The sequence below is a fragment of the Chanodichthys erythropterus genome, chromosome 6 (assembly GCF_024489055.1).
Source record: "Chanodichthys erythropterus isolate Z2021 chromosome 6, ASM2448905v1, whole genome shotgun sequence".
Classification (NCBI taxonomy): Eukaryota; Metazoa; Chordata; class Actinopteri; order Cypriniformes; family Xenocyprididae; genus Chanodichthys; species Chanodichthys erythropterus.
This window is the reverse complement of record NC_090226.1, coordinates 17769965-17791751: the sequence shown is the minus strand read 5'-3', so window position 1 is coordinate 17791751 and position 21787 is coordinate 17769965. Positions and strand designations below refer to the sequence as shown.

General features: G+C 38.4%; 1 protein-coding gene across 1 annotated transcript in view; it reads left to right on the top strand.

Annotated features, from left to right (window-relative positions):
• LOC137021130 (chemokine-like protein TAFA-1) overlaps positions 1 to 21787 on the top strand; it is a 198126-nt gene that overhangs the window by 157767 nt on the left and 18572 nt on the right. The window contains exon 2 of the mRNA XM_067387350.1: positions 3692 to 3832. Coding sequence (XP_067243451.1) covers positions 3692 to 3832 — 141 coding nt within the window. The remainder of the gene's footprint in view (positions 1 to 3691; positions 3833 to 21787) is intronic.

Here is a 21787-nt window from a genome sequence, read left to right as displayed (position 1 = left end):
TTTCTTTACTTGCCAGTAAAGGTGACTCGTATTTTTTGTGGGTGATTAAATGGATACAAACAAGTTAAAAAAAAATATGGAGTCATGTGACGTGCTGAAACAGAGCACAAAATGGACCCCTGTTGGTCATGTTTTGGTCTTTTTTGCACTTTTATTGATTAGTATTTGAGTTATTCTGTCCTGAGATACGCTTGATCAATCAATTGGTGTCTTATTTTAATAAAAACAAACTAAAATAGACCATGTTGCCTGGAGGCAACACTGTATCATAGAAGGATATATATATATATACACACACACACACACAAAATATTGACCGATACAATAAATAAGTAAATAAAACTCTAATATCGGATCATATATATCCAATTTCGACCAATATCAATAAAATAAAAATTCTCTAATATCCAATATTAACTGATAGATTAAAAAAAAATTTAATATCAGCCAATATCCAGTACAAAACTAATATTGCCTTACAAATGTACTACATACAATAAATGGAAAAAATCTCTGATATCAGCCAATATATTTAATATCAACTTATACTGATAAAGTAATCACTAATATTGGCTGATATATCAAATATTTAACGATGCTGATTCAATATCTCTAACCTCTCTAAATATCAATATCTCTAATGTCTCTAAATATTGCCAGATATATATCCAATTTTGATATATATATATATATATATATATTTTTTTTTTTTTTACAAATGATCCAATATCAACCTAAATTCAAAACTATCAGCCAATAACCAATGTGGAACTGATAACTTGTGCATCTCGAAAATCCATGTTGAACTGGTGGGAAATGGGGCGAACAATGTCTTCTCCATTTTCTTTCCCTCTTCTTCGTGTGCTCTCGCTCCAGTCAGTATGGGACAATTTCTCTCGTATGTCTTCGCATGAGCTGTGGTGTAATTGAGGGATGTGGGAGCGGATGGGTGGACAGCTGTCAGGGAAAGATAAAGAGGGTTTCCTCGGGTGTTGGAGAAAGGGGAGCATCTGATGGAGAGCCTCGCTGCAGCAACCCCACTGGCTGAATTACCTGGCCGCTTTATAATTGTGTGAGAGGGGCGCTTCCAACAGCTCTGTCATTACTCAACCGGCCCGGCCTGGCCCAGCGAGGGAGCTGCCTGCCTCCTTCCCTCCTATCCCCTCCCTCTTGCTCTTTTCCCGTCCTGCACTTCTGTCCTCCTCTGTTCCCTTGTTCTCTTCTGTCTTGGGGTTGGTACGGAGCTGTGAGCCCACTGTTTGAGGGGGAAACCATTACCTCTCATCAATCCCCCAGCTCTCCTCAGGGTGCTTGCTATTGTTATGGTGACCCACTAGTAGCTTTTGCGCATTCTGATCTTTTCACTTTCTTTTTTCCTCTTTTTGTCACAATGGGGTCCACTTTGCCGCAGTGCATATCGTGTAGCTGCAGAGATGTCCTGTAAAGTATGTGTGTTGGAGGGCAAAGAGCACGATAATGACTGTGAGGACTTCATAATTTCACAGTCTCAAGGCCCTTTATTCATTATTAAGACAATGTGGAGACATACAGTACATTATGGCAGTGATGTGACTAAATAGGTAAGACTCATTTCTTACTATTCAGTCACATCAATGCCATAATGTACTGTATGTTTCCACATTGTCTTCTCAGACCAAACTGTGACAAAACCCTCACCTTCCTTTGCTTACATCACACAAGGGTAAAAGGCTTGTCATTTAGATAAGATAATCAGCATGCTTCAAGGGCAATTTGCAACACAGAGAGAAGAAAGAATACATGGTAATTACATGGAAAGCCTAGCAGTAAGACTCTGTAGAAGAGCCTATAATTTTCTCTTTAGAGGCTTTTTACAAGGGCCATTTGCTCTAATGCTGTTTTAACTGATGACTTTGGACGTTAATCTAATTAAGGAGCCGAGGCTTCAGGTCTTCAGGCCTCAGATTTTCTTTTTACCATCGTGGATTTAAATATGTCTAAAATACACACAAACACACCAACAAAAATCTTTTCCTTATATAGAAAATTATCTTGATTTTTGTGGAAAACATGTTCAGTGTTCACATCCAATAATGAATTTTCCCTTTTATATGTCTGTCTTTTTAATGACCATTGAAAAGAAGCTGAATCTTATTGATAATTAATGACTGATGTCTAAGGTTTCTGAACACTTTATTTTAGTATACTTGTTTCACATGTTACACTCTAAAAAATGCTGGGTTAAAAACAACCCAAGCTGGGTTAAATATGGACAAACCCAGCAGGTTGGATTAAAGTGCACCTATTATGCCCTCTTTCACAAGATGTAATATAAGTCTCTGGTCTAGTCAAGTTTCAGCTTAAAATAACCCACAAATTTGCCCCTACTTGGGGGTGAGCAAAAGCATGCCTTTTACTATATTACTATATTGCTGGCTAAAAAAATAAATGCAAAATTGGTTGAAAAAAATGGCTGGGTGAAAACAACCCAATCCCTGGGTTTGTCCATATTTAACCCAGCATTTTTTAGATTGTACATGTACGTAGTATAGTAATAACAGTAAATTATGCATCATTACATGCAACTTACCTTAAAGGGTTAGTTCACCCATAATTGAAAATTCTGTCATTAATTACTCACCCTCATGTCATTCCACACCCGTAAGACCTTCGTTCATCTTTGGAACACTGATTAAGATATTTCTGATGAAATCTGATGGCTCAGTGAGGCCTCTATTAGCAAGATACGTCATAACATGTCATAAGTGTTTTGAAATTTCAATAGTTCACATGACTTTGTCAGTTTGATACGCGATCCGAACCACTGATTCGAAACAAAAGATTCATAAAGTTTGGAAGTAGTGTTTTGAAATCGGCCATCACTAAATATTGTTGAAAAGACTTTTTTTGGCGCACAAAAAGTACTCTCGCCACTTTATAATATTAAGGTTGAAACACTGTAGTCACATGAACTGTTTTAAATGTGTTTTTAGTAGCTTTCTGGGCATCTGAAAGTGTTAATTATCTTGCTGTCAATGGAGGCCTCACTGAGCCATCGGATTTTATCAAAAATATCCTAATTTGTGTTCTGAAGATGAACAAAAGTCTTACGGGTGAGTAATTAATGACATAATTTTCATTTTTTGGGTGAACTTACCCTTTAAATAAACCCCAATCGTAACTTCAATGTTGTTAATTAATATTACTTAATACTTAAATATATATAATTACACTGTAACAAGGACATCATAAAATAAAGTGTAATCAAATATATAGCTTAACTGTAGCTGTGGTTAAAGGTAACTTGATATTATTGTATTTGTGCTTGCTGCATATTTTTATTTTTGCACAAAAGTCATTGATGTAAAATCAAATAATAATTGGCAGACCCCCTCTAGAAGACCACCTGAAGCTAAAGGTTCAAAAGAAACCTTCCTTACTTCAATAGGCTGTGGACAAGCTGTTTCCTTTTGTGAAATCGTGTTCTTCACTCGCTGTTGACCTCAGAAATGTGTACTTGTCACTGATTCGCTTGAATGTCTGGATTGAGTTATTGAAATGTGTATTTCTGATGCATGTCATGTTCGATACAATGCTTCGGATCAAACTGAAATATGTGCATCTTTTTATGGGTCAAAGGTAGAGGATCTCATATGTGCCACTGATGTACGTGTGTGTGTGTGTGTGTGTGTGTGTGTGTCTGCATCCACAGAGGGAGGAACATGTGAGGTCATCGCAGCACACCGATGTTGCAACAAGAACCGTATTGAGGAACGTTCCCAGACGGTCAAGTGCTCATGTTTACCAGGAAAAGTTGCCGGCACAACACGGAACAAACCTTCCTGTGTAGACGGTAGGAATCCACATCTGACTTCACAGCATCATAACAGTCACCTTACCCAAATTGTAACAACATTTATGTGCACAATTATGCTTTTTTATGATTGGACGTAGTAAAAAAAAAAAAAAATCTCCATATTTTCTACAATAAAAATATCTCATAATGTACATAAAATTACTGATGGTAAGGTTTCTGTTTTTGAACACTGCAAACTGCATAAATCACAACCTTGTTGTCTGTTTTTCTTTTTTAACCTGCAGAAGATGTAAAAAGTGCTTTGACAATTCCTATGTGAGCCATTTGACTATGCAAAAGCGAATGTCTATTATAAGTTTAGACAAGCATAATTTGGAATAACAGACTTTCAAAGCTTTCCTCAGATGACATTTCGCTTCATCTGTCACCTTGACGTGATTTTAGAGGTTTTATTCAAATTTGATGCAAATGCCAAGGGGCCCACATGACCTCTCCACTAAATGAAGATAACCCTCTGTGAACGCATAAATAAATATTTAGAAAAAAAAAAAAATGTACATATATATGGACTCAAGATGTCCATGGCAGATACAAAATGTATGTATGTGTATATGTATGTAGGCCTATGTGCTGTACATACATGGTACCACATTACATTAACTACTATGTAAAATATATGCATTTAATTTCTGTAATTAGATCTATAATAACACTGTCGACCTTTCCTTTACCCCTTATCCCACACTTAAATCTAACCAATAAAACATGAGCACAAGTACATTGTACCTAATAATTTATTTATGGTGTAAGTGCATAGTATTTATATATATATATGTCTGTCTGTGTGTGTGTGTGTGTGTGTGTGTGTGTGTGTGGTAAGTGTTTACAATAAGATTCTGCTTGTTAACATTAGTTTTATTTAAAATAAACTAAAATAAAGAGAAAAAACATTCCTACAACATTTATTAATCTTAGTTAATGTGTGTGTGTCTTACGTATACACAAGTATACACAAGCACACACACACAAACACACATATATGTGTATATAAAACACACACACACACACCTTCAAAAGCGACTATAAATTATTGCACTTCAGTTCCCTTCCACCAGAAGAATACAAAATTTTTCAACTTTGAAAGGTCACTTTTTTGTGCTACATCACTTTACCATTCCTCAGAAGTCTTTTTCAAGCTTGCGATTCCACACTTTGTCTTTTGAATGGTTTCTTTTTTTTCCTTTTCAATATGGTGATTTCACCGCCCTGTTCCACAACAGATCGCACTGAATGCCAAACTCTAGGTGGTATGGCGCACTAGAACTGGAGGCGCGCGTATCTTTGCAGCATACTGATGTGATCTGTGTAATAGCATAAAGAAAGATTCACACTTCATGCCTCTATGCGCATGTCCTGCGGGGAGGGCCGGGTCCCGCACATCTGCTAGCATATCGATCAAGCCAGGCAGCTTGTTATGTGGGCAGGTGAGATAAAGAACGAAGTTGACAGACCACTGGGCAGTGATGTGTGAGGGGTTGACTGTCTGGCTGCAGTTGCCATCTACATATGGTTGCAGATATGAGTCACCAGATTATAAATATGTGTCCTCTGTGTGTGCTAAGAGTAGGATTTGGATTATCACATGCAAATGTGAAGTTTAGACTATAGTTGTCATGGTATCTTAATCATATTTTTTAAAACACGTATTTCCAGTGCTGAATGCTGGGCAGGTCAATACAGCATTAGTATGCATCATTAATTATGTTATTGACCAGTTTATTACTGTGAAGTATATAGCTGTATTGTATAAAGCGCTATACAAATAAAAATGATTTGATTTGACTGGTTACTACATTTGATTAGGAACAAACTTTGCGATGGTAAGTATTTTCTATATAGAATGAATGATTTCTGGATGTACTTCATCCCCATGTTGACTTTGGCATGTGACCTATGGTGTCAGTTGGGAAGTAGACATAGGCACCCCGACATGGCGACATCCGTACATACCTACTTCCTAACTATATACAGTAGGTAGTCAACCAAAATGCCTATTATCGCCACGTGTACCGCCGCCACAAGACCACAGCATTAAAGGTGCCCTAGAACTTTTTTTTAAAAGATGTAATATAAGTCTAAGGTGTCCCCTGAATGTGTCTGTGAAGTTTCAGCTCAAAATACCCCATAGATTTTTTTTAATTCATTTTTTTAACTGCCTATTTTGGGGCATCATTAACTATGCACCGATTCAGGCTGCGGCCCCTTTAAACCGCGCGCTCCCTGCCCCCCTGAGCTCTCGACTATAAAACAGTGCATAAACAAAGTTTACACAGCTAATATAACCCTCAAATGGATCTTTACAAAGTGTTCGTAATGCAACATGTCTAATCACGTAAGTACAGTGTTTATTTTGATGTTTACATTTTATTCTGTATGAGTTTGATAGTGCTCCATGGCTAACGGCTAATGCTACACTGTTGGAGAGATTTATAAAGAATGAAGTTATGTTTATGCATTATACAGACTGCAACTGTTTAAAAATGAAAATAGCGACGGCTCTTGTCTCCGTGAATACAGTAAGAAACGATGGTAACTTTAACCACATTTAACAGTACATTAGCAACATGCTAACGAAACATTTAGAAAGACAATTTACAAATATCACTAAAAATATCATGTTATCATGGATCATGTCAGTTATTATCGCTCCATCTGCCATTTTTTGCTATTGTCCTTGCTTGCTTACCTAGTCTGTTGATTCAGCTGCACATCCAGACGTTCTGCCCTTGTCTAATGCCTTTCATCCAGACGTTAATACTGGCTGCCCTTGTGTAATGCCTCAATCATGGGCTGGCATATGCAAATATTTGGGGCGTACACCCCGACTGTTACGTAACAGTTGGTGTTATGTTGAGATTCGCCTGTTCTTTTTTGTAAGTGTACACAAATAAAAGTACACACTTTTAGTATTTTGAGTCTCTTTCACACTGATAAGAAAAAAACGGGGTGGTATTGCCGGCGATACCTTCCGACCTCAGGGAGTTAAACAAATGAGATTTATATAAGAAGGAGGAAACAATGGAGTTTGAGACTCACTGCATGTCATTTCCATGTACTGAACTCTTGTTATTTAACTATGGTAAATTCAATTTTTGAATCTAGGGCACCTTTAAATACAATCCAGTCACGTGTGATGTGTGTAAATCACCAGCTGGTGGCACAAAGGGAAGGTTTGCAACATTGCTCAGTAAGGCTGTAATTGTGACCTTTTTACTTGTAAATGAAGGTAAAATAATGAAATTAATTACCGGTAATAACAGTAACTATAGTGTATTATAATATTTAATCTTGGCTCATTATTTATCATAAGAAGTGCTTAAAGGAGACCAATTATGCCCCTTTTTACGAGATGTAAAGCAAATCTCTGATGTCCCCAGAGTGTTTATGTGGTTTTAGCTCAAAATACCCCACAGATAATTTTTTACAGCTTGATAAAATTGCCAATTTTGGGGGGTGAGCAAAAAACGTGCCATTTTTGTGTGGGTCCCTTTATATGCAAATGAGCTGGTGCTCCCGCCCCTTTCAAGAAGAGGGCAGAGCTTCAAGAATTCATGCTGCTCCAGCATGCCGGCAACAACAAAACAGGACAATCTCACGCACTGAAAATATCAGAAACTGTCAGTAGCGGTGTTCAGCCTATATGTCTGAAAAGGAGTCAATGAGAGACAATGAGAGACTCAAGAACATGTAGAATGCAACAGGACATATCTGAATGGTTACTTGATGAATTTATGTAACTGGCACGGAGTATCTATCTTCAAGTTACCGATTAGCATCATGATAATCTATAAATGGCTGTACAGGTGCTCGTCTGGGAACTACAAATTAATATTTGACCACTGTTACAGTGAAATATTACATTCACGGTAGTGTAAGAAATATGCTTACATTTTACTGTATAGTACTAGCCAGTAGTAGGCTACTTAAAAGCAGTAGGTAAAAATGAGTAGTATGTCCAAATTCACAGTATAACACATTGCACATCTGATAGATGCTTTACTATTCCAAGAGGAGTCGTGAATGGTAGTGAAGCAATGTAACTGATGTGCCCTTCAAGTGGACTCGGAAATATTGTAATAGCGAGTTCCAAGCGAATGACTAAGTGAAATCATATTTAAGTGGGAAACTCGGAATTCTAGATGATACACAAGTTGCCGATTTCGGGGTGATGTGTCAATTTGAAACATTATGGATAGTCTACAGTGAATTGTAATGAATGATTTTGCAAGTTATTTTAATTTAACATGCTGTATTTCAATTTTTTTAATGGCAAGATGTACAGAACCGCTCACAGGCTGCTTCTCAAATGGAAGGCTGCGTCCTATTAAGGCTATGTCCTTTCTAGTCCAGTCCTTCGGAGGCTTGTAGGCTAGAGTCCTCCTCAGCATTAAACACTAGAATGAGACGGTCTCATTCTATGCCACACATGTTCCCGCCCCATAATCACGAAAATACTATTAAAACTTAATGTTGGAAAAGTATTATGTATTAAATTTATTCATTTATTCTGAGACGGCCTGCAGCAGTGCTTGATGATGTGGCAGCTGAGATATGCAGACTGCTTCTCTGTTTAAGAAGCACTCACAGACACCAAATTTAAAGTTGATTTCTCACCTTTCACAGTTTTTTATTTTTTTTTTATTTTAACTAAATATAACTTAGTTTCTGAGGTCCACTTAAAGGCAGCATAACACAGTAGATCAGAGTTCAAACAATGCAAAATTCTGTCTACTCTCTGCCAGACAGGATTTAAACTTAGTCGGATGAAGACCCAAGTTAGGTTTGAATGATGAAAAACTTACCAAGAACAATGTTCTCTCACCATTCTTGATTTCTAACACACACTCACCGCATCCGCCATGGTAATGTGCAGGGATGCATCAAAATGTATTTTAAAATAAAATACCAAATACCTTCATTTTAAATGTATCAAAATAAACTACAAAATACAGCAGCCACACCATGTATCAAAATAAACTACTGTATTTTTGTATTTTGAAAATACTACAAAATACAAGGGAGCATGAAATTTCTTCGCAAACCTTCCATCAGTTGGCCCATTTGATCGATCCCTTCACCATTACATTGACTTGATTAAGTGAACAATGTTTGATAGCAACAGCTTTTCTCAATCATGCAATAAATCTGACATATGCAATCAGTTAAAGGTACAAATATGTAGGATTTTTAGATTAAAATATTCAAAAACCACTAAAACAATGTTATATTTTTTGTTGACTTGTGTGCTTACACTATCCCATATGTTTCCAAGAAATTCTAAATCCAGAGAAATAAGCAAGTTTAACCAGGAAACACACCATGGCTGCGTCCGAAAACCTAGGTAGCTGCCTCGCTATCTTATAAGAGAATGACTTGTACGGCAGCATTTGTGCATGAAGGTACCTCACGAAATTGATTTCGGACAGACTTCTGAGGCAGCATAACAGTTTAATGATCTACAGCAATATAGCACAAGCTTTGGTGAGAACTAAACAAATATTTAATTATTACAGTAGTAATTTCTCGATAGAAATGATATCAAAATTGAAATATGTTGGTCAAAATCATACATTTATACACAAACTGAGCAGGAACCGCAACTTTCAGACACCATCTTTATTTTTCTAGCTCAACTGTCACAGAATGGAAAGCACAGGATTGTGGGATATCGAAGGCAGCTAAGGATACATCTATGCTCCCTTCAAAAATCGATCTGAGGAAGGTATCTCATGAGAGAGGAAGTGAAGCTAACATTGGATTCGGACGTGCCTTGATGCCTTACTACCTTGAAATGTGTCATCGGAAGGCAGCATTTTCCAGTTTTCGGACGCAGCCCATGTCGCCTAACAATGAAATCTTTACCCTCGATTTCCCGTTTTATTTTGTCAAAAAAAACATGGAAGCATCAAAGACACTTTAGTACTGTATATTATGAGTTTTATTAGACAGGGAAGTAACTGGTTGCATACATTTATCGACAGAAAACTAATCATGTTATATCGCTTAACACATTAAGGGCCAGATTTACTAAACTCTGCAAATTAGCGTGAGAACGCAATTCCACAAATGTGTTGATGGGGTGGCAAGTTTTGCACGTGATATGCTGACATGCAAATTAAGAACACAGACACGGTCAGATCATTTACATAATGACTAACGCAATATACCAAGAGCAGTGCAAATTAGCGCTGGGTCACAAATAAACAGAGCTGAATCCTGATGCTGATGTTCTCATCAGGTGTGGGTCAACACAGGCGCAACTTCACATGTAATCTGACAAACACATACACATATACTGATTATTCAAAGAAATGAATAATCCTTCTACCACATTCTCTCTGTTATCTGCGGTGTCTCCTCCTAACAGCAACAATTGCAGCCATGTCAAGGTTCAGACATGCTTTTTTAGGGCGTTAAATAATGGTGTAAATACCAGTAAACTGACGAGCGCAAACAATAGTAAATCACATTGTGTGATTCATTTAAATACTCTCCTCCCATAAATTTTGCATCTGAAAGGGAAACTCCTACAAATGCATATGCAGTAAGGTCAGCTGCAAACACAACTCTGTCCACGCGTTTTCAGCGCTAATTTTATACTGCGTGTCTTTAGTAAATCCCGACAGTAGATTTTTAATGCCAAAAGAGGGTTTGTGCTGGCACAAGCTGTTAGTAAATCTGACCCTAAGTCTTTTTGTTTGAATCTCATTTATCGCGAATACCATGTTTTACCATGACTAATATCGATCTATTTTACTGCTAACCGGAAGCTGAATGAACTTGGACATAGTGGTGTATTAGAGGTAAAAAATGATATAAATACTGTTCGGTTTCTCGCACAAACCGATTGTTTCGTGTCTTAGGACATCAATGTGCCGTCACGAGCCGCAAGGTTTAATTTGGATTTGTCTATGGAAGTTTTTTTCGACTCTTATTGTTCAACTTCCCAATCACTCCTATTATTTGACTGACAGACGGCAGCGGTTGCAGTTAAAAAATCATAATTTGCGTTCGACTGAAGAAAAAAAGTCACCTACATCTTGGATGCCCTGGGGGTAAGCAGATAAACATCAAATTTTCATTTTTGGGTGAACTATCCCTTTAATACCAGGTGTTAAAATGGTCTCTGAACAACACACAGTAATGATGTTTGTTCCTAAATGATTCTGTGATTTTGAACAGTGAATCATTAATAAAGACAGTTACTTGTCGCCACCTACTTATAATGTAACCTCTTACAACATTATGATCCTATACTAGCAAAAGTATCTCAATTCCAAGTAGTCATCATATAGTTTACACCAAGACAATGCAATCATTTTCAGAACAGAAAAGAAAAATAATTTTCAGAAAAATGCATTTCATTATTGTGTGGGAAACATCACCCACAGCTCGTAATGTGAATTATATTATTTCAAAACCTTTCCAAAGATTTATGTAATTCCATCATGTGGCACACCAAATAAAAGTTAATTAAACTTTACTTAATGCAGACAATTTTTGCTACTCCAGACATATCCTTGATTCAAATTAAAGTTTTGGCAGAGAAGCCACATTTTCATTTTATTTTTGGGCTATTAAGAAAAAAAGAACTGAGCTATTGGCAAATTACATGCAAGATTTTGTTTTCCACTGTGTGATGCTACAACCATTTGCATTATGTTGTCTGAACACTATCTTTTGTATCATATCTGGTCTTTGTGTAAACCAACACAATATTATTATTCATCAGAGTAATACATGTAAGCAGCTGCAGGAGTGTTTGAGAGAGCGTATATGCTGATTTATGAAGCCTTGTTCTGTTTCTTCTTCATGAAATCGAGACAGTAGTGTGATTACACAGATGTGGAGGAAGTTCCTGTGCTCTGGCCTGAATATACTCATCTTCTGCTTGATAATAATACTGTCTTTATGAGTAACGACTCTGTCGGCTGAGCCTGACGGAGACCTGAGGGAGGACCTGCGGGGACGGACTCAAACACACTGCTGCTGTCACACACGAGTGCACTTATGCACATAGTCACACCCCACACACACTTGCAGCACACACACTGTTTGTCACCACCTCATCTCTCTCTATTACACACACACACACACACACACACACTCACACAATTTGTGTCGCCCTACTAAAATCTGTCAGCGAGTGTGCATGGGGTTCACATCCTTCACACGTGCCAAAGAGAGAGTGGCTAAATTTGGAGAGCATTCACCCTCCTGTCATCTGACTTTTTAGAAGTCGTTTAGACAAAGTTATTAATGGAATAACAAAAACATACATTTTCTTTCTCTCTCCACCTGAAGGGTAAACAGCAAACAAAAAATATGAAGTTCTTTGTGCAGAAAAGCAGCATTTTTTTAAATATTTAATTAAAAAATGCAGGGAAGACACAAATTTGCTAAGTTTGTTTCTTGTACTAATTTTAGCTACATTTGTGTAAAAACAAAAAAACAAAAAACAAAGCTGGTTTGCTGGACTTGCCTGCTTTTAAAGGGGTTTTTGGCACTTCTCCAGCTAAACACAGGCTGGTCCAGGTTAGGAAATCAGTCCAGCAAACCAGTTTGAATAGTTAAAGCAATTTCATTAAATATATTTATTTATTTATTTATTTAAGCTGCAGTTTTGCCTCTTTGTCGCAGTTTTGAAGTTTTGCCTCTTTGTCGCCATCTCTGTTTAAATCCTGTAATTGCAGTTATTTGCAGAATTATTATCTTTACATGGGTTGTGCATCGGCACAGCTCCTCAGTGCGGATGAATCTAATGTTTGCTTTCAGTCACCACACCTGGTGGATACTGTACTTCAAAATCACAGATTATACGACTTGGAAGTATGACCAAAATAAGAATTTTCACCGGAAAATGTCATCTGAAGTGTCATCCACTTAGTCCAGGTAACATGTCTGCCACTTTTGTTTTGACCAACTGAGAAAAAAGGCATTACAATAAACCGCTGTAACGTAGTTCGTAAATGGGAAGAAGGAGGCGGGAACCGGCGAACGTTCAAACAAACTTTAATGTAAAATAAACAAAGAACAAAACGAAAGTAATGCCGGCAGCCCCTCGCGGACGTCTGCCGGCCACACAAACATAATAAAACATAAAATAAAGTCCAGGCCTGGTCCTCTCTCGTCCTTCACGGTAGTCGCTCCTCCTTTTATGCTCCCGGAGCTCCTCCGTGAGGGACTCAAGGCCGGTGCGCCTCCCAGGTGAAGCTCATTAACACTCGCGCCACCGGCCTCGCGCCGTTCCCTCACGGCTCTCGCCCGCCCTGGTCGCCACAACCGCGTTGCCAATGGTGATTAAATCTAATGGCTGATAATAATACTAATACTTCTGCATCGGACCTACGCTGGAGCCTCTGCGCCGTAGGCTATGTGTCTGTTTTCATTTATACTTCTGCTTCGTTGTCCATGTCAACGTGCATGCAGACCACTAGTATGCAGTGTCCGGGGTTATGTTGCATATCAATGCAAAAGCTGAAGAAGAAGCAGCTTGTCATGTACGTTGTCAGAGAAGCTTACAAATAGAAGCGGCAAATAGATAACGACTTCTGTTGCAGTATGACTGCATGTGTCCCCTGAAACAGAGCATTTTTTCATTCATATGGAAGTTTAAAACGCTCGCTCTTCTCCGAGTGTTCCGCACCAGTTTTTTGACCTGAGGGAGGGGTTCTAGCAGACCGATCACAGCGCTTGCGGTCTGCATAGAATTGACGCGTTGTTACATTTTTGAAGAGGTACACGTCAGGCTACATCGTAGCTACGGCGTACACTCGACGCAGAAGTATAAATCAGCCTTAAAGGTGCCCTAGAATCAAAAATTGAATTTACCTTTGCATAGTTGAATAACAAGAGTTCAGTACATGGAAAAGACATACATTGAGTTTCAAACTCCATTGCTTCCTCCTTCCTATGTAAATCTCATTTGTTTAAAAGACCCTCCGAAGAACAGGCGAATCTCAACATAACACCGACTGTTACGTAACAGTCGGGATCATTAATATGTACGCCCCCAACATTTGCATATGCCAGCTCATGTTCAAGGCATTACACAAGTGCAGCCAGTATTAACATCTGGATCTGTGCAAAGCTGAATCATCAGACTAGGTAAGCAAGCAAGAACAATAGCAAAAAATGGCAGATGGAGCGATAATAACTGACATGATCCATGATTACATGATATTTTTAGCGGAGCAAAACCTCAAACTCATTCAGAATCAAATGTAAACATCCAAATAAATACAATACTCACATAATCTGACACATGCATGAAGTATGCATGTTGTACATCTTGTAAAGATCCATTTGAGGGTTATATTAGCTGTGTGAACTTTGTAAATGCACTGTATTATAGTCGAGAGCTTCGGGGGGTAGGGAGCATGTGATTTAAAGGGGCTGCGCGTTGAATTGTGCATAGTTAATGATGCCCCAAAATAGGCAGTTAAAAAAATGAATGTATTTTGAGCTGAAACTTCACAGACACATTCAGGGGACACCTTAGACTTATATTACATCTTGTAAAGACTGGTTCTAGGGCACCTTTAATGATCGCTTAGCTCGGATCATGTCCTGCTGTGCAAATTATTACTATTGTTATACTTTGTTCTCAAATTGTCAATGTTAACAACATCATCATTGCATGTGTATTCAGTGTGCATTAGTGTTACCTGTAGATTTCAATTTCTGTAGCCACTCCGCAGTCCGAAGTCTTTTGCTTTTGACTACGGTTGAATCTCCGGTTGTCACTGATGATTGTCATTTGGACCTTTCTGGATTACAGTCCACCATCAAAATGATAAGTCTAATTATTCCAGCTGCTGTGAGAAAACACTATAAATGATCCGTTACCAGCAGCATCCTCACATGCCATATAGCCTACTAGCTGGGACTCCTTCTTTATGTAAACAGATGTGACATAATGACGCAGAGACGCACGGCTGCATACTCGAATTTCCTTCGGAAACCCACCAGTACCGATTTTATTATAAAACATTATTACAAGCTTACCGTTGTGAATCGAGCTAAGGTAAGGAGATAGTTTTGAACACTAGCTGGTTATGATCTTGCTCAAAAATTGATTTTGTATAATTTTAACCAAAAAAGGTAAGGACTACAGCTTTAAAAATCCACTTAAAAAAATACCACCTCTCTCCACCTGAAGGGTAAACAAACAAAAAATATGAAGTTCTGTGTGCCAAAAAAATCTAATAAGTTTACAGTATCTCATTCAAACAGACACAATTTGTTTCATGAGCTACTTTTGTGTTAAATCTCTGAAACTTATCAATCTTCAACCAACTAAAGCTGGTTGTTTATCTTAACTGCTTGGTTGGCTGGTTTAGAGGGGGTTTGGGCTAGACCAAGCTAAATACATGTCTGGTATGGGAGACCATTTTAACCCTTAAATGCATGACTGTTTCGCCAATCATTCTTACATATTCAGGTCTTTATCAACCCAGATCTATATCTAACATGGAAGGATCTCTACCTGTTGCGATAATATAAAACTCCTTTGATATTTGAGTAACAATTACAGAAGAATAAAATAAAGCATATTTTGTTACCTTTTGGATCTTGGAAGGGCTCGGTTTGAGAAGATATTTTATTTCATCATCACTGTCCTCGTCAGAGCTCATTTCCCAGTACATTCAGCAAATAATAGGCTAGTTTTATGTTTGAGGTCACAGATTTGTACCCATTCGCAATCTCAAATTTATTCTTAAAAGTATATAATTTTCAACATCTTCCAAATCAATATTTCAATCACTAACAGCTTCACCAGAACCATCCAGTGACAGTTACAGTCATATTTGATTGCCTTCAGTACTTGCTCTGCAGTAAATCGCTGAGCTATTTCATGTTTTTCTTTTTTTTTTTTGTTTTCTGTCTGAATGAATCGTCACTTCAGCATTGTGTATCAGACATTGCCACCTTGTGGAATAAAGGTGAATTGTACTTATACCGTCATCTAAGATTCAATTATTGTTGTGCAGAAAAAATATACGTACACTTATACACACCTCGGGTCGTTAGCGACCCTATACAATTTTTACAAAAAATGAATACAAAAATAGGCATTATTTTATAATTTTATGATTTTTTTCTTGTTATATTCTTTATAATGAATTGATTCAGGAATACTAAGAAGGTTGATATCTAACTTTAAAAATGAATGAGGAGGAGGGTAGTGAATGACGTCCCGGGTCACTAAAGACCCGAGGTATGCATTTAAGGGTTAAACCAAGTCCAGCAAACCAACTTGGAATGGATAAAGCGTTTTTATTTCAGCATGGCTTTTTGTCATTTCCATATGTCATAATCATGCTAAAACACATTCTAGAGTAAACAAACAGTTGATTTGCTCTTGAACATATAGTCATGGTTTCACAGACAGGGCTTAGATTAAGTCAGGATTAGGTGTTAGTTCAATTAAGACATTTAAAGCTTAGAAAAAAAAAAAAAAAAAAAAAAAACATACTGGTGTGCATCCTGAGACAAAACAATGGCACTGACATATTTTAAGAGACGTCAGTGCAAGTTGTTTTCAGTTAAAACAGCTCAAACATGCATTGTAGACATCTGGGACTAGGCTTAATCCTCGTCTGTGAAACCGGGGGGATAGACTTTTAGATTTTGTCTATTTTTTTCCCCTCTATATAACCATGCAACTTTATTATCAAAGCTCTTTTTGTTGTTGTTGCATTAAAAATCCACTTAGTCCAAAGCTCTCAAGGGGATGAGGCTTCTTTCACAAAAAAATTACCACTTCTCTCCACCTGAAGGGTAAACAAACACAAAATATTACGTTCTCTATGCTGAAAATCCCTTAATATATTTAATTCAAACCGGCGGTGAAGACACATATAAGCTAATTTTGTGTTAGATTAGAGAATGATTGTTTTGGGAGATATGTAGCTGTGTGTATATAGACAGTGGCACCATTAGTGGGAGTGGGCTGTCAGATTATCCCAGCACGGGAATTGATTATTAGCTTTGACAAGGAGAACTACGTCCCAGTTATGTCAGGCCCAACAAGACTCTCAGTAAAGAACATCCCTTTTAACATGTCAAATGCGGGGCTTATTCACCACATACACACATACGGGGCTGTTCACACACAGCTTTAGACTCAATTTTGCAGGGTCAGAGGAGCAGAAAAACACTCACAAATGTTTCATCTTTTGCTAATGCTAATATAGTGTGAGAGTCTACTGCCATTTCCACTTTTTATCCAATAATATCTGTACTGTTCTTTTCAATCTGTTTTCTGTCCTTTTTATCCCATTTCCACATCTCTCTGTTGCATACAGACCCTCACACACACACACACACACACACACACATATTCTCCCTTTCCGTAACCACCACTGATGTAGAATGAGCCCTTCTGTTTTGCTGGGGGCCGTTAATGCCGAGCATGACCGGTTGTCATGGTGCATTTGATTGAAGCCCTGTGGAACACACACATACAAGATACACTTCAAGAGTTGAAAATGACATCATAAGCTGATCAACACACCCACTAAAAAAAAGTCTGTATAAGATTATATATGCATGCTCTTCCAGACATGTGGAATAAGACTGTACGGCTTCATAAACAAACCCAATCAGTGACACGCGGCACTATGAAAACTAGCAAGGGCATTGCGGGATGCAAGCTTTTTAATTACCATTATGTGTAACTTCATAATTACGACTACACCGCTCTCATAATGTTTCCGCATTTGCATATTCTGTCTGTCTGTTTGTTTAGTTGCAATTAAACTTTGCCCCAGTTCTGAAGATTAATTGCATATTTATGGTGTCATTCGCTTCTCACCTTAATAATAATATTTTAACACAGCGTTTAGTGCTCGTCTGAGGCAGAGGCGGTATTGTGACTGCTAGGCGTCTGATGGAAGTCTGAAATAATGAACATCAGTGGCACCCTGCAAGGACGGAGCTGTCAGAATCTATGAGCACACAGTCCTCTGAGCACCTGGGCAGAAGAACTCTGAAACAGCCCTACCTGTGAGTCAGGTGCCCGCAGAGAGGATGGGTCAAGATTAGAGCAACTCTGCACAAGTAAACACAGACTTTCATTTTTCCACTTGCTTGCTCTTTCTATATATATATATGTCTCTGAAGCCGTTTCTCGTAAAAGATTAGGATACAAAAGTAATTGTGACTTTAAATCTCATATTTGTGATTATAAATCATATCTCACAACTGCAACTTTACACATCACAATTGTGACTTTTCTTTCCAATTGCAGGATTACATCTCACAAATGCGACTTTTTATCACTTTTTTTGCAACTTTATGTCTTACAGTTGTGGTGTTATATCTCATAATTGCAACTTTTTATATTGTAATTGTGACCTTATATTGCACAATACCACATTATCTCACAATGGCAACTTTATATGTTACAGTTGTGGCTTTAAATGTCAAAATTGCAACTTTATTGCAATTCACCCTTCGCCGGGAGTTTGATTGACAGTCGATCTGACCAATCATAATGGCGAATCCGCCATTTTGACAGGAGAGTTAGTAGATTGAAGGGTTAGATCACCCAAAAATGAAAATTCTGTCGTCAATTACTTAGCCTCATGTTGTTTCACACCCGTAAGACCTTCGTTCATCTTCGGAACACAAATTAAGATATTTTTGATGAAATCCGATGGCTCAGTGAGGCCTCCATTGACAGCAAGACAATTAACACTTTCAAATGCCCAGAAAGCTACTAAAGACGTATTTAAAAGAGTTCATGTGACTACAGTGGTCCAACCTTAATGTTATGAAGCGACGAGAATACTTTTTGTGTGCCAAAAAACAAAATAACAACTTTATTCCGGAATATCTAGTGATGGACGATTTCAAAACACTGAAACTTCAAAGCTTTATGAATCTTTTGTTTCAAATCAGTGGTTCGGAGACATATCAAACTGCCAAATTCACGTGATTTCAGTTAACGATAACGCGTCATAAGTGTTTTGAAATTTCAATGGTTCACCACTGGGGGGCGCTCTGAACCACTGATTCGAACAAAAATGTACAAAAACCTCAAAAGTTTACAATGTTCCTTTAGAATTATTTAGTAACTCTTGAGTTATTACTATCCAATACTTTACAAAAACCTCAAAAGTTTACGATGACTTCAGTAGTTACTAGAGAGTTATCATGCTTCTCACTTTAGAATACTGATCCAAATAATTAGTAATTCCTTCTTAGGTATTTGGTAATACAGTACAGTCATTACTAGTGGGTTACCATGATCTTCACTTTAGAATTAATTATATTATGCATTATTCACGTTAATTATGAGCCTGTATATAGTAGTTCTTAGTAGTTCTCTGGGAGGTATGAACAAAATAGTAGTTACTGATTAGCTAATAGTGAACTACCACTTTCAACTGAGCACTATTACTTACTAATTCATTAATCAGAGTTTCTTATTAGTTAATAGTAGTTACTAGAGTGTACTAGAATGCATTACTCATTTGTTCTTGTGTAGTTATTCATTAATAAAGGATCTGTATTCTAAATCTGAATTAACAAATTCAATTCAAATCCTATTTTTAGCTGAGATGGAAAGCATCACAATGTCATTTAGCAACTTTTATCAACAAATCGACTTGCCTTTAGCAACTTCCCCTGAAAATTAGATGGCAACACTGCTCACAATTGAGACTTTTCTTCACAATTGCAAGTACATTTCTCACAAATGTGACCTTATGTCTCACAATTGTGACTTTATATATCACAGTTCTGATTTTTTTATAGCATTATTGCAACTATTTATCTATCTCAGTTGTGACCTTATCACTTTGTCTCACGGTTGTAACTCTGTATCTCATAAATGCAACTTTTTATCTTGTAATTCAGACCTTGAATTGTAATATTATATGTTACAATTTGAACTTTATTTATCAAAATTGCAACTTTATCGCAATTGTCACTTCATATATATAATCTCACAATTTTCACAATTTCAATCTCACAGACTATTCTTCACAATTCCAAGTTTATATCTCACAAGTGCGACCTTTATATCTCACAGCTGCGACTTTTTTATCCCAGCTGCGACTTTATCACACTTGCAACTTTGTCTCACAGTTGTGTTGTGTCTTTTGATTATAACTTTTTATCTTGTAATAAACCTTGGTAACACTTTAATTCGATGGTCCCTTTTGAACATTCTGTTGACTATAAGTTTAACTTTGCAACTACATGTCAACTAACTCTCATTAGAGTATTAGTAGACTGCTCAATATCTGCTAACTTTATTTTGATGGTCCCCCAACAGACATTCTACTGACTATAACTTTGCAAGTCTACTAATACTCTACAAACACTCTAATGAGAGCTAGTAAACATGTAGGTGCAACATTACTTGTAGTCAACAGAATGTGTTAAAGGGACTATCAAAAAGTGAAACCGCAACCTTATATTTCACAACTGCGACATTATATCTCACAATTGCCACTTTATATCACAAATACACATTAATGTTAATCACAACTTTTCATCCTGTAGAATGAAAATGTTCCTGCAAATTCACAGCTGACTAACAAATCATGACTGTGATATAACTTACCTAACTTACTGGCTATTAGGGGATCGGCCCTTTCAATATGTCCTGCCCACACTTCCTGTGAAAATAGGAAACAAATAAAGAAAACAGAAAAGAAAACGTCTCGGTTACGTATGTAACCCTCGTTCCCTGAAGGAGGGAACGGAGACGTACGTCAGTAGTGACCGACGAATTGGGATATCGCTTAGAGAGCCCTATCATCTTCGTGTAAACTAAAACAAGCCAATGGAATTGGCATGCGATATTTGCATAATGCGCACCGCCCCCGTCAGGTGTATATAAATAGGAAGCAGATGCAATCGCACTCTGTTTTTCGCTGAGGAGACAACTGGTGTCCGCGCTACAGCGAGGGTACAGAAACTGTGGCGACGGGACGTACGTCTCCGTTCCCTCCTTCAGGGAACGAGGGTTACATACGTAACCGAGACGTTCCCTTTCAGTCGGTCACGTTCGACGTACGTCAGTAGTGACCGACGAATTGGGATCCCAACTAAAGCGCCACAGTTACGAAACCCCTTCCAGTGCCCAGCGCAAGCTCAGCCGCCCATAGCACCGGCTGGCGGTGAAGGGGGCGAGCTTACACCGAGAGAGTCTACTGCTGTCTAACCAATACCCACTAAATAAACTAGACACACTGGGGAAGCGAACCCGTAAGGGACGCTGCGGAGACCACTACCTACCCAATGGGGGAGGAGTTTACGTGGGAATACACACATGGACTGGCCCGGGGGGCAGTACGCATATGGAGTCCCTGGGATGGCTCCACCTGGTAGGGGGAGACTCATCTGACAGGTGACAGCAGAGCTGGCTCTGCTAAGGGAAAGACACGGACTCGGCCCGTAGGGAGTTTTAAACCGTGGAAATACACATATGGGACCGCTCACGTAGAGGGGTCACGACATATGGGCCCCAGCCAACAGACAGCGTCAGCGACGGATGTAGGCCTGGCATCAGACACTCCGCAATGTCCGAGCTGAAGGGGGAGGCGGAGGAACTCGACAGGGTTCGCCAAGCGGGGAACACGACTGGAGTGAAAGTATGCACGTATCCGGCCAGTGGCGGGAATGGCATTGCAAGCCGACACTTAGAGTGGGTACAACACGTCTACCGACTAGTGGATGCGAGTACACGTGAGGATACCGGCTCTACACGTAGGCTATAAAACCTAGCGAACGTGTTTGGTGTCACCCAGCCCGCACCTCTACAGATATCTGTCTCAGGATGACGTGAGAATCACCGGGCCCGAATTCTAGGCACGTTTCGTCGACCGAAAATGCATGCAGATCCCCTACCCTCTTCAGGGAAGCCAATGCAACCAGAAGAACCGTCTTAAGAGACATTAGTTTCAGGTCGAC